Here is a 26,229-nt window from a genome sequence, read left to right on the forward strand (position 1 = left end):
GGAAACTGTTTTCACAGTGACCAACAAGGGTGGAGGACATCTAGCCTAACCGGTCTCTTCCTCTTCCATCTCTCCTTCCCTCATTTTGCTTCATCCACACCAGCCTCCCTGCTGATTCTCAGGCCCATGAAGCCCATTTCCACCTCAAGGCCTTTGCATGGCTGTTCCTTCTACCTGGAATACTCTTCTCTGCAGTTGTCACAAAGATTTGCTTCCTCACTTCCTTCGGACTTCTGCTTAAGTGACACCTTGTCAGAGAGGACTTCCTTAACCCATCAACTTGTCTTAGTTGCTCTCAACATTCCTCTCCTCTTTACTTTTCTTTGAGGCACTTAAGCCTCACATGCAGAGTGTATTTATTTGTTGTCTGCCTCCCACAACCAAAATGTGAACTCCAAGAGGGCAGGACTTTGTCTAGCTCAAAGCCAACTTCAGTCCTTAGAATAGTGATTGATGGATGGTAGTAACTTCTCAGTAACTATCAAATAAATGGGTGGATAGGTGGATTGGAGCATGGGAGGATGGATGGATAGATGGACAGATGGATGGATGAGAGAATGGAAGTGTAAAAAGATGGGTAATTATAGGTTTGTAGATGGGAAGATGGGTTGACTGATTGATAGGTGGATGGGTCAATGGATGGATGAGAGGATAGGAGGGTGGGTGGATGAGTTGATGGGTCAGTGGGTAGAGTGGAAAGAGCATAGGGTTTGAAATAAGACAAGCCTGTGTTTTTGTTCCAGTCCTCTCCCCACTCCTTATGTTACCTTAGCTGATCCTCTATTTCCATATCTGCAAAATATGCAAAATGAATTCTGCCTTATGGGGTCATCCTTTGCATCTCTGTCTTCTAAGAGGATGGGTAGAGGAGAGCTGAGTGTAGACTGGGTGGGTAAGATCAAAGAATGTCAGCAGAAAGTATTGCCTCTTCTGACTTTGTCTCCAGGTAGAAGACCAGATGGCCCAAGATAAGACTGAAAGTGTAGGGCTGGAAAAAAGAAGAAGGGGATGGCGAGAATATTGGGAAGGAAGAATGGGTAACACCAGTGACTCATTGATAAAGGGTCTAAAAAAGGGCGGCACCCACAATGGAGTGAGTGGGACCAGGCTACCAGTAAGAGGAGATTTAAATCAAATCAAATCAAAGTGATTCCCAGCCACAGATTATTTGCTGGAACTTTGTGATGATTCAGAGAGGCAGCCCAGTAGTAAGGAGTAGGGCTTTGGAACCAGAGAGAACCTGAAGTTGAATCCTAGCTGTGCCCTTGACTTGGGTAAGTTACTTCTTCTCTCTGAACTCTGGTTTCTTCATCTGAGAAATGTATATAATCATTATTTGGGGCCCTTATGGATGTTGTACAGAGAAGGTAATGGCACCCCACTCTAGTACTCTTGCCTGGAAAGTCCCATGGACGGAGGAGCCTGGTGGGCTGCAGTCCATGGTGTCACTAGAGTCAGACACGACTGAGTGACTTCACTTTCACTTTTCACTTTCATGCATTGGAGAAGGAAATGGCAACCCACTCCAGTGTTCTTGTCTGGAGAATCGCATGGACGGTGGAGCCTGGTGGGCTGCAGTCTATGGGGTCGCACAGAGTCAGACACGACTGAAGCGACTTAGCAGCAGCAGCAGCAGCATGGATGTTGTGAGGATTAAAAGAGATTGTGTGTAAAGTGCTTAGTATGGACTCCTTCACTGGGGAAATGAGCTGCCATGTAGCGAGGAGACTTAAGCAGCCCTGTGGAGGGGCCCACATGGAGAGGAACCAAGATCCCCAGTCAAGCGCCAGCACCAGCTTGCTGGCCATGTGAGTGAGCCACCTTGGGGGCAGACCCTCTGGTTGCAGCGAAACCTTCAGGTGTGGGCGGCCCCAGCTGATATCTGGACAGCAACCTCCTGGGAGACTCTGAGCCAGAAGCCCCCACCCATACCAGCTGCAGAGTCCTAGAAAAAAGTGGATCTCCTGACAAAAAGTGACCAGATCCGCTGAGTACAGAGGAAGAGTGGAAGCCAAACCTTCAGCGAGGATGGAGAGAGAAGAGGGTGAGAAAGCAGCCACCACACAGATGGGCAAAACTTCTGAGATGTTTCATGATGACAGAGAGAAGTGAAGTGAAGATGGGAGCAAAGTGGGGTGGACAGGACAGAGACCAGAGACTGGAGGCAGGTGGAGGAGGGTGGGGAGGCAGAGCTGGCCAGCTGGACCAAGAGAAGAAGGAAGCCAGCAAAGCCGGTGGGACCCAGGGGTAGGAATTCTGGCTAGTTCAGGACCATGAGCAGCCATATTTCCCTCCTCCTCACACAAAGAAGAACCAAGAACCAGGGATGCAGAAAACACCCAAATGTGGGCTGGTAAGCTTCCTGCTGGTACCTGAGACAAGGACCCCATATCCAATCTCCCTTTCTCTTAGAGAATATTACCCCTAAGAATCTGCCTGTAACGCAGGAGACCTGGGTTCGATCCCTGGGTCAGGAAGAGCCCCTGGAGAAGGAAATGGCAACCCACTCCAGTATTCTTGCCTGGAGAATCCAATGGACAGAGGAGCCTGGTGGGCTACAGTCCATGGGGTCGCAAAGAATCGGACACAACTGAGCGGCTAAACCACTACTGCTCCCCCAGCTGGCTACTCTCTCTCTCCCAGTCCTTTTCCTTTGTGGCGTTTTCCACAATTGGTGCATCATCTGTCTGCCACTCCCAGCCCCTGTCCAATCAGATTATCAACTCCAAGAGAGCGGGGACATCACCAAACTCATAGCTAGACTCAGAAGCCAGCCGAGGGCCTGGGGCAAGAAGCCCATTGTGTGCAGACAAGGTCCCTGCTTTGGGAGCATAGTCAGAGTCAGCAAGAGAGCAAATCCACATGGCCAACTCAGATGGTGGGAAAAGGCTTAAAGGGAATGAAGCAGGCTAAAGGGACGGAGCATGGCGATGGAGAATCGGGACTCCTTGATTACGTGATCAAGGAACGCCTCCCCGAGAAGGTGACATTCAAGCTGAGAACAGGAGGACCAGAAAGAGCTCAGCGTGGGAGATCTGGGGAGTGTTCCAGGCAGAGGGAACAGCAAGAGAAAAGGCTCCAAGACCGTTGTGAGGGGGTGTGTCTGAAGAGCAGGAAGGCAACCAGTGTGGCCCGGGGGAGAGGTGAGAAGAGGTCAGCAGGACCACATCCTGTGGGCCCTGCAGGCAAGTGTTAAGCAGAGAAGGAGATGACCTGGTTTCCTTTATATCAGATCCCTTTGGCTTTTGGGGGTCAGAGGCAGAGGCAAAACTGGAAGACAACCTGGGAGGCCTTCCCATGCATACAGGCAGGAAGTGCTGGGCACTTGGACTAGGTGGGCAGTCACAGAGGTGATGGAGAGAAGGATCTGGGTTTGAGAGCTATTTCACAGGTAAAACTGACTAGCCATGGTGATTATCTTGCTGCTGCTGCTGCTGCTGCTGCTAAGTCGCTTCAGTCGTGTCCAATTCTGTGCGACCCCATAGACGGCAGCCCACCAGGCTTCCCCATCCCTGGGATTCTCCAGGCAAGAACACTGGAGTGGGTTGCCATTTCCTTCTCCAATGCATGAAAGTGAAAAGTGAAAGTGAAGTCACTCAGTCGTGTCTGACTCTAGTGACACCATGGACTGCAGCCCACCAGGCTCCTCTGTCCATGGGACTTTCCAGGCAAAAGTACTGGAGTGGGGTGCCATTGAGAGTTCAAGTGCAAATGGGTTACTTGGGAGCAGACCCCAGAAAGCAAGTGAGCAACCTGGTTTCCATCCCTACTGGGAAGTCTGGAGACAAGGGTCATCCCACCCAAGGGGCAAGGAAGCTGAGGCTTATCTACCATCTCCCAGGGTGGTAACTCTCCCAGCCTGCCTGGTGGGTGGTCAGAGCCCCAAGGTCTGGCCAGCAAGTATCTAAATGGTGAACACCAAATGGTATGGGCAGGGCACCCACTGATGGAGCCGGAGAAATGGCAGGAGCGGGAGACTTGGGACTGTGGATATCTTTACCAAGAATTCCCAGGAACTGAACTGGTCCGAAGTTACAAGGAATTGGAGAGAGACTAGGGAGGCCCCCAGGTAAGGGCTGGGATTAAGGGGACTGAAGATAACTGGAGGGTTGATGCCTGTTACTTTTTCCTCAGCCCAATTTTGGCTGAGCTGGCTAGGAAGAAGGTGGTTGAGGACTGTGTGGGCTGCGGGAGGCTATGGGTCCTGAGGATCCTTAGGGCTGGGAGTCGGATGCCAGAGAAGACAAGGGGGAGATCAGGGAGCCAGGGCTCTGGAGCTAGCGGCAGCCAGATCTGTGTTCCCTCTGTGTGACTCTCTGGGGCCTCCACTTCCCCATCTGTGAAATGGGTTGTTGTGAGAATTAAGGGGAGAGAGTGGAAGGACCCAGAACTCTAGCTTTTCTAATGCTAGTGTCTGATCTTGTCCCTCCCCAGTCCTCCTCAAAGGTGGCAGCTCCTGCTTCCTTATCCCCACCACCACCCATCCCTCCCATCTCCCTGGGAATACACCCCGACAAGGCTGTGCATGTCCCAAGCCTACCACCAGTGCTTCTGCTCTGCCCCACTTCCCACACACCACCCCCTGCTCCCTCCACCCCAGCCACTCTACCTCCCTTCACTACTTTGAGCCCAAGTTCATTCCCACCTCTGAGCCTTTGCATCTGCTGTTTCCACTGCCTGAAATGCTCACCTGACTTGGTGACTAAACAACAACACGTATTAGGCACTTACAATGTGCCAGGCAAGTTCTAAGTGCTTTGCATGCCTTAACTCATTTTAACCCTCACAATAACTTGATTACCATTCCCATTTTACAGATGAGGAAACTAAGGCACAGAAGGATTCCACAAATTGCCCAAGGTCACATATCATGCGTGCATGCTCAGTCGTGTCTGACTCTGCAACCCCATGGACTATAGCCCGTCAGGCTCATCTGTCCATGGGATTTCCCAAGCAAGAATACTGGAGTGGGTTGCCATTTCCTACTCCAGGGGCTCTTCCTGACCTAGGGGTTGAACTTGTGTCTCCTGGGACTCCTGCATTGCAGGTGGAGTCTTTACCTGCTGAGCCATCAGAAGGTCAAGTAATAAATAAGTAATAGAACCAGGACTTGAACCCAGGTGGTCTGATGCTGGCCTCCATTTACCACCAAGCTCTACTGCCTCTCAGCTGACAAAAAATATATTTTATATTGTTATATATATACATATTTTTATATATAAATATGTATAAATAATAACAATGATAGCAACTGCTATAATTTGCACCCACCCCCACTCAAGTCAGGACTTGAGCTGGGTACTCTGCAGTCGTCATTTGATCTCCAGAGTCTTCCTTGGGCAGATGTATTGTCTCCATTTCACAGACAAAAAGTGAGGCTCACAGTTAAGGGTGCATAGCAAGTAAGAGGCTCAATTTCTAGAGTGGGAAGGTTCAGAGGTATGAACCTTGACTTTTTCCTCCACTTTTCTGCACTCAGTTCCCCCCTATCTCCCCAGAGCCAAGGCTGGTCCCTGCACATCTGCCCCAGCCCACCAGAGACCTGCCTCCCACAACTGTGCAAAACTTCTCTCTGTCCTTCCCTTCTCTCCCCCAGTCAATTCCTGAGAGATCAACTTGATGGTGAACATGTTTTAGAAATATTTTCACTGTTGTTTAAAAATTTTTCCCTTTGTTTGAAAAAGTGTTACAACTTTAACCGCAAAAGCAAGAAAACCCCTATCCCAGCGGACCAGGGCTGTGAGTGTAAAACCATGAACTACTGTATTAAATAATCAGAACTGAAAGCCACCCAAACAATAGAACTCCTCAGAGTTCTGGCATCAGGAAGACTTGGGTCTTCGAGGCTGGCTCTGGGTGGGATTAGGGGGGTTTTCAAACACAGGTAAGGAGATGAGGGTGTTGCCTCCTGTAAGAGGTTGTAAATCCTGCTCTCATGCCTGGGTCTTCTCCAAAGGGTGCTGAGAGCAGTTTTCTTTCTCATTGTCTTCCAGGCAATGGACTAAATCCTGGGGAAGAGGGGAAATTGGGATTCAGAGAGTAGATGCAGAAAGAGGCTAGAAGTAGTGTCCCAGGTTAGAGATGCCACTGAGGGCTCTGACTGGGGCCAGAGTGGAGGCTCAGGATGAAACCAGGATCATATGTCAGTATGGGGCTAGGAGTATGACTCTCGGGCTATAAGAAGGACCAGGATTCAGTCTGTCATAGGATCAGGGTTCCATCAGAGCCTGAAGTCAGCATCTACTGTGAAACAATATTCGAGGTTCCAACTGATCCCAAGATGACAGCTTAGACTGGGACTCAGTCCATGATCAAGAATGGGGTCTAAGCCCCATATGGGACCAGGATTATGATTCAGTCTAAGATCAGGGTCAAGAATCAGTGTGTGATGAAGGACCAAGGCTCAGTCTATGATGAGAATCGAGGTAGAGTGTTACACCCAGGATCAGGATTCATCTTGGGTCCTCGAACCACCAAATAGGTGTCTACAACTTTCTGAGACTCGGGGGGGGAGTCTGTTCACCTACTAGGCCTCAGTTTCCTTTTTGTAAGCTGGGCTAATCATAACCCGTGCCCTGTATTCTTCTGCAGTTAAATGTCAGGCGGGATGAAAGAGCAGATGTCAGCAAGCTTTGCAAACTGCAGGGCACTGGGCAGATGTTTACATAAACACCCCAGAGGAAACCCCAAACAAGGCTCACTGTGGAAAATCTAAATGTCACTAAGCCTCCTGCTCCATCTTCTATCCTACTTTCTCTTCTGCCTGTAAAACTAATAATAGCTAACAGCTACACCGAGTGGCCTTGTGCCAGGCACTGTTCTAAGAGCTTCATATATATTTATTCTAATCCTCAAACAACCCTATGAAGTAGGTACTAACATGATCCCTGTTTTCAGTGGAGCAAACAGAAGTAGAGATAAGTAATTTGCTTAAAAATATTTATGAAATCTCTGTTTCAAACCTAGATAGTTTGGCTTCCAAGTCTATGCTCAGTATGGGAACTAGGGGTGGGGGATGAGTCTGAGAGGTTCCTCATGGAACAGACAGACTAGGGTAAGAGATGCAGGTTAGCAAAGGGCCTAGGGATGACCCGTGGCCCCCAGCAGCCTGCCTGTGCCTGGGAGGCAAGACTTTCAGCAGACCCCACTCCCACAGGGGGACATAAAAGACTGGGGGAGGAGTTGGTGGGTGGCATTAAGGCATCTCTTTAAACTTGTTTGTTTATGGAAAGAAATTTCAGGCCAGCTGTTGAAAACCTGTATTTTATGGGTAATTTTTCAATTTATTTCACACTGGTATTAAAAACAATAACCCCAACCTACCATGGAGGCTGTGATTCCACTGGGGTTGGTGAGGTGGGGGGCAGTGCTGGCTTAAAACAGTGCCTTTGTTTGCCTGAGCATCCCAGGGCCAAGGCTGCTAGCCTTCCCCTGGGAAAAAATAGCCCAAGTAAAGAAGAAAGACAGGGGTTGTTGCAGAGGTTGTGATTTAAGAAAACAAGACAAAGTTCAGTGGAAGAAGCTGGGGTGCCTCTCTTTTGTGTATTAGTTGCTCAGTCGTGTCCGACTCTTTGTGACCCCATGGACTTTAGGCCACCAGGCTCCTCTGTCCCTGGAATTCTCCAGGCAAGAATACTGGAATGGGTTGCCATTTCCTTCTCCAGGGGATCTTCCCAACCCAGGGATCAATCCCACGTCTCCTGCATCACAGGCAGATTCTTTATCGTAATGAGCCACCAGGGAAGCCCGACTCTCTTTTATAGATGATGAAACTGGTATAGATAATGGAAATTATTAGTGAAGATTTACTCTGAAATAGGCATTGCTTTTACCTGCACACCTCAAGAGTGGTCAGAAGAATTAGTAAGATACTGTATTGGTTTGGGTTGCTGAGGAGATCTTGAGACACAGACTGGAGTTCAAGAACTTTTCTTGGGAATTGATCTTGGGAAACACAGGGCTGAGAATGAGTGAAACAGGACCTAAAGGCAATCCATGGATCATTAAGACAACTACCACTGGGCACAACAGGAACTCAACCCTGCTGGGGAGTTCTGGGAGACAGCGTAGACCATGCCTCAGGCTCCCCCACTTGCTGAAGGAGGGAGCTGGGGTATTTGTCCATCATTGGGCATCTCCACTCTGTTATTGATGCTATTAGCAATGTTTTTGTTTCAAATATTTTTTCAGTGTTATAAATTTCTTTCTGGTTCTTTTTAGTTACCTTCTATTTCTTTGTTGAGATCTTCCATTTTCATTTTTTCAAAAGAACGTATGATTTCTTCTCAAAGCATTTTTTTATGGCTGCTTTAAAATCCTTATCAGATAATTCCAATATCTGAATCATCAGGTATTAGCATTGGTTAATTGTCTTTTCTCATTCAAATTATGGTTTTCTGGTTTCTGGTATGACAGTTAATTTTCTACATATCCTAGAAATCTGGGCTGTTATATTATACCTAGGCCTATTTTAAGTCTTTAATTTTAGTAGGCAGTTTCACTGTTTAGGTGTACATGTAGGTTCTCACCTACTTTGGGGGCAGTAGCTGCAACGACCATTTGGTTTCCGGAGCTTGCAACTCTAGTCTGGTCTGCTCTGCTCTTCTGGTGCTACTGGCGCTAGTGTTATCCTACTACCAAAATCAGACAAACTCAGACAAAAATGCAGGGATCAACAGCCTTCATGAATGCCGAAGCAGTCATCCTTAATAAAACATTGTCAAGTAGATTTTAGCAATATATAAAAAGAATCATATGGGTTTCCCAGGTGGCTCAGTGCTAAAGAATCTGCCTGCAAATACAGGAGACGCTAGGAGACATAAGTTGGATCCCTGGGTTGGGAAGATCCCCTGGAGGAGGAAATGGCAACCCACTCCAGTATTCCTGCCTGGAGGATCCCATGGACAGAGGAGCCTGGCAGGCCACAGTCCACAGGGGTGCAAAGAGTCAACTGCGACTGAGTAACTGAGCGTGCACGTGTGCACACGCACACACACACACACAGATCATACACCGCGGCTAAGCAGAGTTTATTCCAGGGTGGAAAGGCTGATTCAACATTCATGTATATATACACAATGGAATACTACTCAATCACAAAAAAGAATGAAATAATGCTATTTTCAGCAACATAAATGGAACTACAATCATACTAAGTGAAGTAAGTCAAATAGAAAAAGACAAATATCATATGATACCACTTACTGTGAAATCTAAACTATAATACAAAATGAACTTATTTACAGAACAGAAAGAGACTCACAGACATAGAAAACAAACTTTGGTTACCAAAGGGGAAAGGAGGGAGTGTGTGGGATAAATTAGGAGTTTGGGATTAGCAGATATAAACTACAATATATAAAATAGGGGAATTCCCTGGCCGTCCAGTGGTTAGGACTCTGTTTTCACTACCACATGCCTGGGTTCAATCCCTGGTCGGGGAACTAAGATCCCAAAAGCATTATGGCACAGCAAAAAAAAAAAAAAAAAAAAAAAGTCTTAAAAATAAAATAAATAACAGTGTCCTACTATACAGCACAGGGAACTATATTCAATATCTTATGTGTGTGTGCATGTGTGCTAAGTCGCTTCAGTTGTGTTTGACTCTTTGCGACCCTACAGACTATAGCCTGCCAGGCCCCTCTATCCATGAGGTTCTCCAGGCAAGAATACAGGAGTGGGTTGCCATGCCCTTCTGCAGGGCATCTTCCTGACCCAGGGATCAAACCCATGTCTCTTAGGTCTGTTGAATTGGCAGGTGGGTTCTTTACCACTAACGCCACCTGGGAAGCCCGCCATATAATAACCTAGAATAAAAAAAGAACAAGATGAAGAATATATGTATAAGAAAACCAAATCACTTTGGCGTACCTTAGAAACTAACACAATATTGCAAATCAGTCAAATTGCAATTTTTTAAAAACCAGATGCATTTCTATAGGTTAGGAATGAACAAATGGGCAGCAAAACTAAAAATACAATTGCTTTTTTAGAAAAGAAAAGAAATACTTAGGTGTAAATCTAATAAAACACACGTGTGTGTGTATGTGTGTGTGTATACTGAAAATGATCCCAAACACTGATTTTTTTTAAAAATCGAAGAGGATCTTAAAAAATGGAGAGACACATATTCACGGATTGGAAGACTCAACATAGTTAAGATATAAATTTTCCCCAAATAGATCTACAAGTTTAATGTAATTCTGATCAAATGCAATAAGATTTTTTGCAGACATAGACAAAATTATTATAACATTTATATTGAAAGGCGTAGGAACTAGAATAGCTCAAACAACTCTGAGAAAGAATAAAATGGGTAGGATCAGTCTACCCAACTTCAGATTTCTTATGAAGCTACCATAATCTTGGTATTGGCAGACAAAACAACACATAGTTTGTGAAATAAAATAGATAACCTAGAAATATATTCATATAAATATACACAATTACTTTTTGACAGAAGAGCAAAAGCAGTTCAATGGAGGCAATGCAGTCTTTTCAGCATATCAATTGGACATCCATAGGCAAAAAATGAACCCTGACTTAAACCTCACCCTTTATACAAAAATTAATTTAAAATGCATTATGGACTTAAATGTAAAACAATATGACATCTAGAAGAAAAAGAAGAGGAAATATTTGAGACCTGGGACCAGCAAATGTTCTTAGATTTGACACCAAAAGCGTGATCCATAAAATGTACACCTGGGACTTCCCTGGGGGTAAAGTGCTTAAGAATCCGCCTGCCAATGCAGGGGACACGGGTTTGATTTCTGGTCTGGGAAGATCGCACAGGCCTCAGAGCAGCTTAACCTGTGAGCTGCAACTACCGAAGCCCATGCTCCTAGTGCCTGTGCTCTGCAGCAAGAGAAGCCACTGCAATGAAGAATAATCCTGGCTTGCTGCAACTAGAGAAAGCTGCACACAGCAACAAAGACCCAGTGCAACCAAAAATAATAAATAAATAAGCAAACCACTACTGTAAGACTTTTAGGGAAAAAAAAAGAGGAAAAAACTGATCATGTGACCCTCATCAAAAGTAAAACCTTGGCTCTATGAAAGATGCTGGCAAGAGGATGAAAGGACCAACTGCGGATTAGAAGAAAATGTTAGCAAATAACATATAGTATAAAGAATTCTTAAAATCCAACAATTAAGAAAATCTAATTAAAATGGGCAAATATGTCTGACATTCATAGACATTTGCCAAAGAAGATAGGCAGAAACTTGTACACAAATGTCCATAGTAGCTTTATACTTATTAACCCAAAACTGGAAATTATTCAAATGTCTTTAGATGGATGAATGGCTAAGCAAAATATATAAAACATCCATATCATGGAATACTGCTCAACAGTAAAAAACAGCTATTAACACATGCAATAACCTTGATAAATCTCAAGGAAATTATACTAAGTGAAGAAAGCCAGTCTCAAAAAGACACATACCGCACGATTCCATTATATAACATAAGTGTAACAACATAATTATAGAAACGGAGAACAGATTAGTGGTTTGTTAAGGATTAGGGTGTTGGGGAGGGAGTGGGTGCAGCCCTAAAGAACAGCATGAGTAAGGGAGTGTTGTGATGGTCCTGTTAGGTATTTAGATGTGGTGATGGTTACAGGAAACTGTACAGGAGATAAAATTGCATCCCAGGAATCTCTTCAATCCCTGGCCAACCAGGACAGTAAGTCACTCAAGCAGGAGCCATCCAGCAGCCCTTGCTGCTCTGAAGAGGAGTTTGGGCTGCACCTGGAAGAAGAGCCAGGTCCTCTGGCTGCTTAGGAAGAAGAGCTCACAGGGGCTGGAAGTGACACAGACAGGAGCCACCACATCACTGGGGTGAGCGTGGCCCAATGGGGCAAACTGGCCAGAGGTTCGCCAAACGTTTGCTTTTCCTCCTTAGCACATGGCATGGCTAGACTGTTATTTCCCAGCCACCTTTGCAGGTATATGGGGTACATGACTGAGTTCTGACCAATGAGACACGGAAGGACACGCTCTTTACTTCCCGTAGGTGGTCCTCCATGCCCTGCCCCTTCCACAGTGAGCTTTAAGCCACGTAGTGGCTCAGTGGTAAAGAATCCTCCTGTAATGCAGGAGGCATAGTCCATGGGGTCGTAAAAAAGTCAGACACAATTTAGCAATTAAACAGCGACAACAAAGACAGCATAGCACAAGCTGGAAGGAACTGAGGTCCTGGCTATCCTGCAAAGGAGGACTTGCTGATCAGGAATACACACTCTGAGCATAATGCGGTGCAGCCATTATATCCAGCTTCATTTACTTGTGACAGCGTCCAGTAGTTCCTTAACTGACGGCTCCTGGTATGTACACCTCCTATTCTGCCATCAGCACCACTGACCCTGATGTCTTCCCTATGCGGAGAGGGCGGCTGGATGGCAGACTGGAATTCCCAGGCTCCCTCCCCACTACAGTTACAGAGAATCCAAGACCCTTTGAGCAGCTCTAGGTTGGGTGGGGACCTGAATTCTGGCTCTTAGAACCCTAGAAATACCAATTCTGAAAGGATCGGAAGAGAACACAAAATCTCATCTGTGCCACTGAATGAATGGGGAAACTAAGGCCAAGAGAGAGAATAGGAGGTACTTGAGGTCCCACAATAAATTAAGGGATGAGTGGGCACTCACTCATTCATTTTTTTTCATTCTTTTATTCATTTCACAGATATTTATTTAGCAGTTTATGTGTCCAGTGCAAGGATAAAATAAAGATTCCTGCCCTCATGGAACTCACAAACAAGCAAATTTCAAACATGAACAGGCCTGGTAGTGCTTGGTACTACAGGCATTAAAACAGGACCAAGAGACAAAGGGCACAGGCATCCTATTTTGTCTGGAGTAGTCAGAGAGGGCCCCCTTAGAGGAGGTAACCTAGAGTGGAGACAGGCCCTGAGGATATCAGGAATTTTCCAGGCAGTGTGTACATGCTCAGTAATTCAGTCGTGTCCTACTCTTAGCAACCCCATGGACTACAGTCCACTAGGATCCTCTGTCCATGGGATTTTCCAGGCAAGAATACTGGAGTGGGTTGCCATTTCCTTCTCCAGGGGATCTTCCAGACCCAGGAATTGAACCCGGGTCTCCTGCATTGCAGGTGGATTCTATACCACTGAGCAACCTGGATGGGTAGGGGCTGACTCTCCAGTTTCCTAATGGTTGATCTTCTAGGGTCACCTTATTTCTCTGCATACCCAAATTCCATGTATAAGCTGAGAGACTCTTGAATCTGGAGAACTCATTCATTCATTCACTCTACAAACAAGTTGCATACCTCCTCTGTGCCCAGCGTGAGCCGGGTTCTGGCATCCAGATATGACCTCATCTCTGGCCTTAAAGAGTTAACAATTCAGAGGAAGGGACAGACACATTTATAGTTACTATCTCATGTAATCCAAGCTGTGACAGAGAGATTGTGGAAGCCCAGAGGAGGCCCTGGACTGGCCCGAGATTCAGGGAAGGCTTCCTGGATGAAGGGTATATTCAGGATGGGTCCTGAATTATTCAGCGGGGAAGGGGAATGGAATGTAGGCCAACATTCCATGAAGAGATCACTCATGAAAGGCTCAGAGGTGTGAGAGACTTGGAGACATCTGTGAAATACTGAAAGGAGTTGAGATCTTTGGGATGAAAGGGGTGAAAGGAGGGGTAGAGGGGAAGGCGGATATCAAAGAGGTGAGAACAAGAGGACTTGTTAGGCTTGGTGGATGGGGAACATGCTGGGACACATTGATGCCATCCCACCTCTGCCCTAGATTTTCTGGGCTTCCTGGCCTAGGCACCACCCATCCCTAGGCCTCGGTGGCCCATCTGTAGAATATAGCACCACTGGGAGGGATGGCTCTGACATTCTACCCAGACCCCTATGAGTTTGTTTGTTGGTGTTCGTGGAACCCTATGGAAGAAGACCCGCCAGGGCAGAGCGGCCTCGCTCTCTGTGTTTCCCTTCCCCTGACACGCCCTCGCTTAAGTCGTGTCCGACTCTGTGCGACCCCACAGACGGCAGCCCACCAGGCTCCCCCGTCCCTGGGATTCTCCAGGCAAGAACACTGGAGTGGGTTGCCATTTCCTTCTCCAAAGCGACTTAGCATGGAAGAAGACCGGCCAGGGCAGAGCGGCCTCACTGTTTCCCTTCCCCTGGCACGCCCTCAAATGTCCTCAGTGCACTGGGGATCTCACTAAGGATGAAAATAAGGGGCTGGAGAAGGAGATGTGAGCATTTACCTTTTTGTTTTTAATCAAATTACACACACAGGTAAAAGGAAGAACAATGTTTCAGCAACAGACTGTCGAGGGTAAGTTCCCCAAGTAGTAGCTAAAAGGGTACAGACACTGGACCCTGACAGACCAGTGACCTGCTGTGTGATCTTAGGTAAGTCACTCAGCCTCTCTGAGCTTCCCTTTCCTCGCCGGTAAAGTGGAGTTAATCAGAACAGAATCTCACTGGGTCGTTTTGAAGACTGTATTCTGTATAAAGTGCTTAGAACAACGCCAAGCACATAGGCCTCAAAAGTGACAGGCAGTATTATTAATTACTGTTACAGTTTTCAGTGGGCAGGGTGGCGGGAGGCAGAAATGTACCCTTTGTTGGGAAGAAGGAGGAATTTCAGCCTGAAAGAGTTAAAATTGGGCCAGCTGCTCCCAACCTGTAGATAAGGTTGGAGGAAACACAGTCCAGGCCCCGGGCCCCTTCCCTGGAGAATTTATGAGGTGCTGGTCACTTTGAGGCTTAGGAGAAAAGAAGAAAAAGAAAATCGGAGGCAGAGAGTGGGGTGGAGGGAGAGGCTGAGAGCAGGACAGGGTCACCTGGCGTCTGAGCGTCTGTACCTGTGTGTGTGGCGTGCGGGACCATACTTGTGTCCGCCACGGGGCAGCGCAGGAACGACGCCAGAGCGCTCACAGCCCGACAGACCGACCTCTCGGCCCCTGGCCTGGCGACCCCCTCCGCCCCCACCGCGCGCCCGCCCCTAGCGAGTTAACGCGCCGCCCCCGAAGCGCCAGCTCCTCCCAGCCCGCCGCGTCTGGGCTCTGCCGACGCCCTCACTCGACCTGGAGGCCGGGCCCTGGGCGGACGGCGGGTGCCTGGCGGCGGGACTGACCCCGCGCCCGCGGATGCGCCGGGATCAGCCCCCGCGCCCCGCCGCACCGCCGCCGCAGGGTAGCCACTGGGTCGTCGGTTCTCCCAGGGCGCCCGCACGCCCGCCTGGACCAGGCTGCCCAGATGCGGGCGCCACTCTGCCTCTTGCTGCTTGTCGCCCACGCCGTGGACATGCTCCCCCTGAACCGAAGGAAGAAGCAAGGTATGAGGGGCAGCCGGCAGGATGGCCGGGCAGTGCAGCAGGATAGTCGAGGGGTGGCTCTGGGGGCATCTGTCTGGTGCCCGGCTCCCCAAACCGTTAGCTCTTCCAGACTGCTGTCAACCCCACTCTACAGATGGGGAGACTGAGGCCCCAGGATACTGTGGGGCAAGCTGGACCAAGAAGGGTCTCTAGGGAGGGAAAGAGCTGGCAGGCTGCCCACTCCCTGTAATAATAGTATTGCTGGGAGGGAGGAAAGTGACTTTTGCAGAGACAAGAAGCCTCAGGTGACACAGGCTAGGGGTGGAAGGGACTAGGGGACAGAGTTAGTGGCTCAGAAATCATCCCAAGCATCAGTATGGAGCCAGGAGGTGAGGTAAAGAGCCCTGAGCTGGGAGTCCCAATGCCCCAGTTTCAGCCCCAGTATAGACCCTGAATCTCTGCATGACTTCTCAGAAGGCAGTAGTTTTTGGTAGGTTCCCCCTGGGTGAGGGCCTGAGCTGCGTGAGCTCAGGGAGACTGGAGTTTGACAACATTTATTCTGGGATAACCTGGAAGACATCTACACCCTCCAAGAGCCTCAGTTTTTCCATCTTGACCTCCTAGGGCCACTAAGAGGATGAACCAAGGTTCAGATTATAAATGTACCAGAGGCACAAAGTCGGGGGCCCCTTGCACTCTCACCTTGGGACTCTATGCCATGTTCCCTCCCTGCGGGAGTCAGAATGTCCCAGGAGGTAAGTTTGAGGTTGTCCCTGCAGACCGAGGTGGGTAAGCGAGTCCCACACCTGAGCCGTCAGCCCTTTGACCTCCGTCCAGTTGGCAGTCTGAGAGTTGAGGGCCAAATGCCAGCCTCTGTGCCCAGGGTTTTCCACGCACGGAGGGAGTCCCCACCACATCCTCATGACATAGGGATCATCCTATTCATAGAGCCAGGTGCCAAGGCTCAGACAGGCTGAGTAACTTTGCCAAGTTGACCAGCAGGTGAATAAGACCCTGTGTCTTCTTTCTTTCCAGCTCTGGTGTTAGGTTTGAGCAAGGCTGCATGGGAAAGAGAACAAGACTGCTCTCTGGGGGCTTCTAGTCCCTTTTAGTATAAAGCCCTGAATAGACCAAATCACTCCTGGAGTGAAACAGGAGGCTGAGAGTGGTTGTTGGAGAATGGAGGCGTGGATTTGGGTGGGAGAGAAAGACTGAGGTCTGAAGGACTCCAGGTCCAGGCGTGACTAGACAGAGGGGTCCAGGGAAGGGAGAGGTGGGTGGGCTTCAGGTGAGCTGGGGGAAGTCTGCGACCTCATGGGGACACTGGTCTGCAAACAGCCCTTTTATGGTAAAGCTCATAGGCTCTGGAGTCAGCCTGCCTTCCTCAGTTACCAGCTGAGTGACCTTGGGGATGTCACTTTTTCTCTTTGAACATCTGTCTATTAGAAGCTCTCTAAGATTTTCTCAGTTCTCAGAAAGACCAAAAAAAAAAAAAAAATTAAAAGTGTAAAACACCTCTCTCCTCAGTAACTCCTCTTTAAAATAGGAATAATGATCTTCATATCCAACTCACAGGGCAGATGTGGGTAAGACTCAGTGAGTTAGCATGTCTGTTAAGTGAGTAGCCAAATGCAGTAGTCATTCTCCTTTCCTGCCCATCATGTCATTGGTCACTCACAACAGCCCAGGGTGGGTGGGGGGGATGCTTATTTTCTGCATGAGGAAACTGAGATTCAGAGAGAAAAACTGATTGTCCAAGGTGGCCCAGCAGGTTAGTAGCAAAGCAGGCTTGAATCCCAGCTGGTCTGACATGATGCTGAGAAGATGTCTCCTGAGCTCTGTTGGTCTTCCCTTCTCAGAGCCTCAATTTCCCCATCTGAAGAGGAGCTGGTTTAGAAGAGCTTTAAGCTGCTTCTGAGTTCTCAAACACATGCCACACAGACACACAGAATCAAGAAGAAGAAAACGTCCAGTCCCTCTTCCATCCCCAGTTGCTCAGTGAGGAGGTTGGGCACGGCTGCACCTTACATGGCCACTGTTTGGTGAGGGGGCTACTGGCGCCCCTCCCTGTGGTTGTTGATCTGTTGCATCTGGAACACATGCATGTCCAGGGCAGCATCTTCGGAGAGAGGCTTTGTGACTCTGTTTACTTGTCAGGTGCAATGGAGATAGCCTTGGATTTTAGTCCCACCCCGCCCCCTACTCCTTTTGGGAGAGTGGATTCCTCCAACCTACCTCCTACCCACAGCCTTGGTTTCCCCATTGGCACTAGGGTGGAGGTAGGAGGTAGCAGAAAGCTTCCTGTAACCTATTCTGCAAGGCAGTCATAGGAGTCTTGGCCAAACAGCTTTGAGCATTGCTGGCTTCAGCAGATTTCTTGATGGCGGGACTTATCAGAGCATTCGTGGTGAAGAGGCAGAGGACAGAGAATAGGACCTTTCCCAAACCAGTTACAGATTAGCGACCATTTTTCATAAGACAGCTGCTTGGAAACTTCCACACAAGATCCCCAAGGGTCTTCCCAGCTTTGACATTCTGGTCTAACTTTGGCCGAGAATGTGTCGTGAAGGCACCTAGATATTAGCAATGCCTCTTTTCTCCTTTCCTCTCCTTTCTTCTCCCCTCCTTCCCAGCCCCCCTTCCTTCTTTAATTCTTTCCTTTCTTCTTTCCTTCCTCTCTCTCTTTCCCTTGCTCATTCAATAAGCATTACAGGGCAGACCCTGAGCCAGGCTCTGTGTTGGGAAGTCTGGGAGTGTCAAGGTAAATGGACCTGGGGCCCTTGAGGAGTAGCTAGTGTGGAGGGATGCCCTTCCCTGGTCCTCTCCCACCTCCCCTCCAGCGTTTGACCTGCTCTGCAAGGTCAAGAGGAACGTTCTCTGGGCCCAGCAGCCGCCGAGGCTGAGCTGTCACCCTCAGGGCCTGGCTCCCACAGACCCGTGCTTCGTCAAGCTCCAACATCACTGTTTTTTGATGAAACCTAATTTTTCTGTTTCCAAGACAAGAAAGACGAAAAGAAAAGGCTTGAGAACGGTTCTCAGAGCTCAAGTGACTCTTACAAAACAACATGTTGATTAATTAAGTATAAACGAATCAGAACCAGATGGGGACGTTTCTCTTGAACATGCTGGGGTGTCCCGGCAATAGGAGAGTCGGGCAGGGTGAGGGGTCCTGGTCTGTAACCCTGCCTTGATATGGAGCCGCATTTAGGCAATGAGGAGAAGACAGGCTATCCCCGACTCTCCTCAGTGTCTATGGCCTGCCAGGGAGGGGCCTTGTGGATGCAATTGTCCCCCACATTCACATGGTGCCTTTAGATCCTTCTGGACCTGGGGCAGCAAAGGGCAGAGGGAGGAGCTCTGGAATTCAGGGCCCTCTCTTGCCCTGGATGTGTGATTTGGGGCCGGCCACATGCCTTCTCCAATTCAGTTCCACATCTGTGAAATGGGAATGGTTGTGCCTACCTCTTTGGCGTTTGGGCCGATTCACCACAGCCACAGGGAAAGGGGTCCGAAGGCATACAGTAGGTGCTTCATAAGGACTCAACCACTTCCCCCTCCATTTTACAGCAGAGCGGATGCTCCCTGGGCTGGGGGGAGGGAGTCTCGTGTGGGTTGAATCTCCCCTCTGCCCTTCTCCCCTCTCTGAGCCTCTAGAAATAGAGATTTCTTTACAAATAAAGAAAATTATCTGTACAGTGACTATGGCAGTGCCCACTCCAGAGGCCTGTTAGATGGACTGAATATAATAATTCTCCAAACTGAGAACCCCTGTGTTTATGTCCAGACAGGCAGCACTGTCCCCTGCCCAAAGACTGAGAAACTGAGACCCAGAAGGCAGGTGCCCAAGGCATTGGCCGTGATAGAGGAGGACCTGGGTTTCTAGTCTCCAGGTCAGGGCCATGGCTGGGCACAGAGCAAAGTATATCTCACCTCCCTCTCCCCTGGGTGGAGATAAACCTACCCCTGCCCAGCCACCAAAGGAGATCCTTAGGGCGAGCACGTGCCAGGAACTCTGCGTGTGGGTTGTGAAGTCTGACTGTGGCGTTGCCTGCATCCTATTTCCTAGACAAGAGGTCTGGGGCTCCAAAAGAGACAGAGACCTGCCCGGGAACTCCCAACAGCTGAGTTGGGAGGTGGACCCAGAGTTTTGGAGGCTCCGAAGTCTGTGCATAGAAAAGGAAGTGAATCCTATCAGAGACTTGCCAAGGGCTACAAGGAGGAGTTCAGTTCAGTTCAGTTCAGTTCAGTCGCTCAGTCATGTCCAACTCTTTGCCACCCCATGGACTGCAGCACGCCAGGCTTCCCTGTCCATTACCAACTCCCAGAGTTTACTCAAACTCATGTCCATTGAGTCAGTGATGCCATCCAACCATCTCATCCCCTTCTCCTCCCGCCTTCAATCTTTCCCAGCATCAGGGTCTTTTCAAATGAGTCAGTTCTTCGTATCAGGCGGCCAAAGTATTGGAGTTTGGCATCTGAGGCCCTCCATGAATGGACACTGGCCCTGTCTGCAGTCGGACCTCCACCCTCAATACAAGGAGGAGGGTTGGTAGTAAAACAGGCTCAAATCAGTCTGACATGATTCTGAGAAGATGTCTCCTGAGCTCTGTTGGTCTTCCCTTCTCAGAGCCTCACTTTCCACATCTGAAGAGGAGCTGGTTTAGGAGATCCTTAAGATGTTTCTCTGGAGAAGGCAATGGCACCCCACTCCAGTACTCTTGCCTGGAAAACCCCGTGGGCGGAGGAGCCTGGTGGGCTGCCGTCTATGGGGTTGCATAGAGTCAGACACGACTGAAGTGACTTAGCAGCAGCAGCAGCAGCAGCAGCAAGATGTTTCTCAGTTCTAAAAGACACACACACACACACAGAAAATAAAGAAAATGAAGACTTCCAATCCCTCCCCCAACCCCAGTTGCTCAGTGAGGAGGTCGAGCATGGCTGCACCTACCATGCCCTCTGTTTGGTGAGGGGGCTACTGGCATCCCTTCCCACAGTAGTTGATCTGTTGCATCTGGAACACGTGCATGTCCAGGGCAGTATCTTCAGAGAGAGACTTGTGGCAAGGAGGGGGCATCTGAGAGGAGCCCCATTAGAGGGCTAGGTCTTGGGAATTTGTCAGCTGGAAGCAGCAGTAGCATAGGAGCTGGGGACTCTCGCAGGCGGAGCGGAGGGTCTGGCCGGTGGGAAGGGCCAAAGGGGCTGTGTGGCAGAGCTGGTGGAGGTCTGACTGCAGACAGTTCCAGTATCCTGTCATGGAGGGCCTCGGATGCCATTTGCCTGTCACCATCGTCACAAAGAAATGTTTACTGAGCCCCTCCTGGCGATCAGGCCCTAAATTAGGTGTTGGCGAGGACAGCAGAGTTGTGCTCCATCGTCCCTGCTGTCAGTGCTCAGTTGCTCAGTCGTGTCTGGCTCTTTGCGACTCCATGGACTATAGCCAGCCAGGCTCCTCTGTCCATGGGATTTTCCAGTCAAGAATACTCCAAAAGTCTACAAGCAATAAATGCTGGAGAGGATGTGGAGAAAAGGGAACCCTCTTACGCTGTTGGTGGGAATGCAAACTAGTACAGCCATTATGGAGAACAGTGTGGAGATTTCCTTAAAAAACTGGAAATAGAACTGCCTTATGACCCAGTAATCCCATTGCTGGGCATACACACTGAGGAAACCAGAATTGAAAGAGACATGTGTACCCCAATGTTCATCACAGCAGTGTTTATAATATCCAGGACATGGAAGCAACCTAGATGTCCATCAGCAGATGAATGGATAAGAAAGCTGTGGTACGTATACACAATGGAGTATTACACAGCCATTAAAAAGAATACATTTGAATCAGTTCTAGTGAGGTGGATGAAACTGGAACCTATTATACAGAGTGAAGTAAGCCAGAAAGAAAAACACCAATACAGTATACTAACACATATACATGGAATTTAGAAAGATGGTAACGATAACCCTGTACGCGAGACAGCAAAAGAGACACAGATGTATAGAACAGCCTTTTGGGCTCTGTGGAAGAGGGTGAGGGTGGGATGGTTTGGGAGAATGGCATTGAAACATGTATAATATCATATAAGAAATGAATCGCCAGTCCAGGTTCGATGCAGGATACAGGATGCTTGGGGCTGGAGCACTGGGATGACCCAGAGGGATGGTACAGGGAGGGAGGTGGGAGGGGGATTCAGGATGGGGAACACGTGTACACCCGTGGTGGATTCATGTTGATGTATGGCAAAACCAATACAATATTGTAAAGTAATTAGCCTCCAATTAAAATAAATAAATTTAAATTAAAAAAAAGAATACTCCAGTAGTCAAGAACTACTGGAGCAGTTTTCTACTCCAGTCCCTGTTGTCAGAGAGCTCAGCATCTCCTAGAGGTGTCAGAAATGAATCCATCATGAAAAAAAATGGCACAGACAGGATCCTGCTGCTTCTCAGTATAGCCCAGAGAGGCTGGTCGTCGGTGGTCCTCATCTCAGTTGAGGAATCTGAGACTCAGAGGTGGGACGTTGCTCAGCCGAGGTGTCACAGGATAAGGGGACCCTCTTCAGTTTGTTCGCCTGCCTCGTCTTATCCATCTATTAGTCCGCTCTCTCTTCATCCATCTTTCCATCCTTCCATTTAGTGAAAAAAAACTGAAGCTCACGCTGATTCAGAGCTTTTCAAACTGAGGTTTGGAATCATTCAGCAGATCTGGGAAATAAATTTAGTAAATGCAACTAGCATTTAGAATGCTGAAGTGGCATAGAATAGAATAAAACAGAGTATAGAGTAGAATAAAATAGAGTGAAGTCAGCAAACTTTTTTGCAAAGGGCCAGATAGGTAATATTTTAGGCTTTGTAGGACATACTCTTCCTGTTTTGTTTTTGTTTTTTTTTTTAACAAACCTTTAAAAATATTAAACCATTCTTAGCTCACAGCCATACATAAAGAAGCCATTCAGTTCAGTTCAGTTCAGTTCAGTCGCTCAGTCATGTCCGACTCTTTGCGACCCCATGAATCGCAGCACGCCAGGCCTCCCTGTCTATCACCAACTCCCGGAGTTCACCCAAACTCATGTTCATCGAGTCGGTGATGCCATCCAGCCATCTCATCCTCTATCATCCCCTTCACCTCCTGCCCCCAATCCCTCCCAACATCAGAGTCTTTTCCAATGAGTCAACTCTTCACATGAGGTGGCCAAAGTACTGGAGTTTCAGCTTCAACATCAGTCCTTCCAAATAACACCCAGGACTGATCTCCTTTAGAATGGACTGGTTGGATCTCCTTGCAGTCCAAGGGACTCTCAAGAGTCTTCTCCAACACCAGAGTTCAAAAGCATCAATTCTTCGGCGCTCAGCTTTCTTCACAGTCCAACTTTCACATCCATACATGACCACAGGAAAAACCAAAGCCTTGACTAGACGGACCTTTGTTGGCAAAGTAATGTCTCTGCTTTTGAATATGCTATCTAGGTTGGTCATAACTTTCCTTCCAGGGAGTAAGCATCTTTTAATTTCATGACTGCAATCACCATCTGCAGTGATTTTGGAGCCCAAAAAAATGAAGTCTGACACTGTTTCCACTAAGTTAGCCCATGGGCCATAGTTTGCCAACCCCCTTCATGGAAAATATCAGAATGCATTGCAGATGTTAAGATGAGTTATCATTTTGAGAAATGGGTTTTTGCTTCCATATATATGTGAATGTGTGGCTGCATGTGTATACCCGTATGTAGATGTGTATGCACATGGATGTGGTATGTGTGAGTGTGGATAAGGGGGTGTGTGTACTCTGTGTACTGTGTGTGTACTGACATAAAAATGTAATTTTTACTATTGTCCAAAAAGTGTGGAGGCCACTGTATCAGCTGAGCCCAGTGCAGTCCTCCCGACAGTTCTGAGAGGAGGGTTCCAGGGGGTCCTGGGATTGCAGATGGGGAGTTGAAGGCCCTGTGGGTCACACAACCGTAGGCATGTGAACCCCAAAAGTCTGGCTCTGGAGCTCCAAACAGGAGGCTAAATTGCCTTTAAAGTAGCAATTGCCCTCGACATATTTGTCCTTACGCTTGTTTCTGACGGCCCTGAATCTGATGGCCATGTCCTTCCCAAGATGTTTTCTTTTCTCAAGGTGGACTTTAGCCCCAGGAAATGGAATGATCCATCAGGGTCTAAATGTCCTCCTGCATCAGACATCCCCAAGGAGCTGCTGAGTGCTGGACATTGTATGTTCCTTTCACATCGACCCTCCCCCAGCCTTGCCGGGTGGATATGGTTACCTTTCTTCCTTTACAGAAGAAGCAGGCTGTCTCAGAGAGGGAAACCGACTTATCCAAAGTCACATAGCCAATGTTCCTGATTCCAGAACCATGGGAGCAGGTCCCCCCTACTAAAGAGTGCTCCAGAAAGTCCATCTAATGCTGCCAGTACCCACCCGCTCATTCATATAGGTCTTCACAGTTTGCAAAACAGTTCAACTTCCATTTTCTCTCTGGAGTTCTGGAGACAGGTTATCGAATGATGGAATGCTAGGGCTGAAAAGGCCAGTTGAGGCCTTGGAGACCCATGTTTGTGTAAACAAAAAAAAAAAAAAAAAAAATGGAGCTCCAGGCGAGGAAGTACCTCAGCCAAGATCACCCAGCCGGGGTGGAGGTGAGGATGCAGGACAGGGGGCAGGGCCGCGAGGGTGGCTTTGGATAGGCAGAAGAAGGCACTTGCTCCGGAGCCTGCAGTCTGGTTTAGAGCTTCTCAGAGCCTCAGTTGCTCGTGTCACTTGGGAATGCTCCATCTGCTTTGTCTTTCTCCCAGGCCCAGAAGAAATGTTAGATGAGAGGGTGCAACAGAGAGGGCTTGCACAGCTCTGCAGAGGTTTCTTAGTAACCAGAGGCCAGCCCAGGTCCAGGAGCTTGTAAGGGCCTCCAGGGTTACCTGAGTGCCACACGGGGTCTGTGGCCTGGGTGTGTGGTTCCATGAGAGGCACCTGGTGGAGGCCCGGGACCCACGCAGAACCGCCATGCCCTTGAAGCGAGTCCTTCTGTCAGAGCCCAGACTGTGGACACTGTTAGGACGTAGAAAAGCCCAAGGTTCTTGGATACCCAGGGACACACACCTCGTTTATGTGTCAGAGGGATTCTCATGGGGACACACACCTCAGTTAACCAGAAGGAACGGGTTAAGTGTGCTTACTCAGTCGCTTCAATCATGTCTGACTCTTTGCAATCCCATGGACTGTAGCCCACCAGGCTCCTCTGTCTGTGGGATTCTCCAGGCAAGAATACTGAAGTGGGTTGCCATGCCCTCCTCCAGGGGATCTTCCTAACCCAGGGATGGAACCCATGTCTCTTATGTCTCCTGTATTATAGGTGGATTCTTTACCACTGCCCCTCATGTATATATCCACACACATATATGTTCCTAAAAACATTTATTTGTTTCTTTAAAGGTACTTAATTTTCACTGCAACAAAGGTTTAGAAAGTCTCTTTTTGATTTTGTTTTACGGTTATTTCCTCTATGCCAACTGTTACCTGTGTTGTTTTATTTACCAATGTCAGGCACTATGCATATAAACTGACTAAATTCTCCTAAGAAACCTGTGATGTGGGTACTATTATCGTCCCCATTTTACATATGAGAAAACTGAGGCACAGAGGGGTTGAGTGACTTTCCCTAGGTCACACAGCCAAATTTACATCCTTCCTAGTCCCAGAGCCCAGACTCCAATTACCAAGCTCAGTTGCCTCCCAGCCTTATTTAGTCCTTGCAGCAACCTGGAAAAGGATGTTATTATCCACATTTCACAGACGAGGAGACTAAATTAAGAGAGAAAGGAGCATTAGTTAAAGAATGTGAAACTGCCATTTTTATAGGCTGAAAAAAGCCAAATATTAGTGATTTCATATGTTCCAGTCTACTAGCTTGGCAAGTAAGTTTGGCAAAGCCATGATTTAAACCCAGATGATTGATTCCAAAGGTTGGGTCCATAGCCACCCTGCCTGGCCTTCTCCCAGTACATCCAGATAATAGCCCACGAGGTAGTTGGATCCTGTAGTTCTACAGAGGCCTTCCAAGCATAGAGAGGGCTATCAACTTGCCAGGATCACACAGCCAGGATGGGGAGAGGTTGGGATGTGCCCCCCACTCCAGGTCTCCCTGGCCGGAGCCTCCTTGTCTCAGCTCTGTGCAGCCATCAGCACCACCCAGGACACACACACACCCTCGGCCCCACCCTGGGGATTCCTCCAGGGTCCCACAGTGCATGGTCTGGTTCCCGTTGCACGGGGGAAGCTCCCTCATCTTGGGCACTGCTGCCTGAGGCCAGGCCACCACCACCCACCCTGGGATGATTTCTTATAATGTCGCATGATTCACGGGGCCCCTGCTCTGTGGCCCTTGGTGGGGGCCTCTCTGGGTTTTTGTGGGTGGGGGGTTCTGTTTCATTAGTTCAGAAGAAAGGCATGTGCAAGCCTGGGGGACACAGACCACGTAGGGAAACCACTCCCTTTCGCCAGAAGCCTCCACTTTCCCTGCAGACTGACTGCAGTGCCCACATCCGCAGGGTGGGGACACCCAGAAAGGAATGTCACAACTGCTCTTCTGCAGCCTGCTCTGCTGTTGGCAGGCAGGCACGGCTGTCTCCAGCATGTCCCAGATGAGCGGTGGGAGGTCGACTGACTGGCACGAAGGCCACGGGCTCTGCTGCTCACCAGCTGAGTGATGTTGGGCAGGTCACCTCTGGTGGCTAATTTGCAAGATGGGGCACAAAAGGCACCCACGGCACATAGTGAGTGCTCAGTTGGTGAGAAGAGTGTCTAGTGCCGGGCAGGGAGTGCGGGATTTGGGCTCTGACAGGCCTGGGCTCAGCTCCCGGCTCTGCTACTGCCATGTTCGTGTGAAGATATTTCATTACTGAATCTCAGTGTTGTCTGTCAGTACCACGGTGAC

General features: G+C 48.5%; 1 protein-coding gene across 2 annotated transcripts in view; it reads left to right on the forward strand.

Annotated features, from left to right (window-relative positions):
• Positions 1 to 15,243: 15,243 nt before the first annotated feature.
• RSPO4 (R-spondin 4) overlaps positions 15,244 to 26,229 on the forward strand; it is a 34,613-nt gene continuing 23,627 nt past the window's right edge. For both annotated transcript variants that reach the window (XM_055543199.1, XM_055543200.1), the window contains exon 1: positions 15,244 to 15,322. In XM_055543199.1, coding sequence (XP_055399174.1) covers positions 15,244 to 15,322 — 79 coding nt within the window. The remainder of the gene's footprint in view (positions 15,323 to 26,229) is intronic.

This window comes from Bubalus kerabau, chromosome 13 (genome assembly GCF_029407905.1).
Source record: "Bubalus kerabau isolate K-KA32 ecotype Philippines breed swamp buffalo chromosome 13, PCC_UOA_SB_1v2, whole genome shotgun sequence".
NCBI lineage: Eukaryota > Metazoa > Chordata > Mammalia > Artiodactyla > Bovidae > Bubalus > Bubalus kerabau.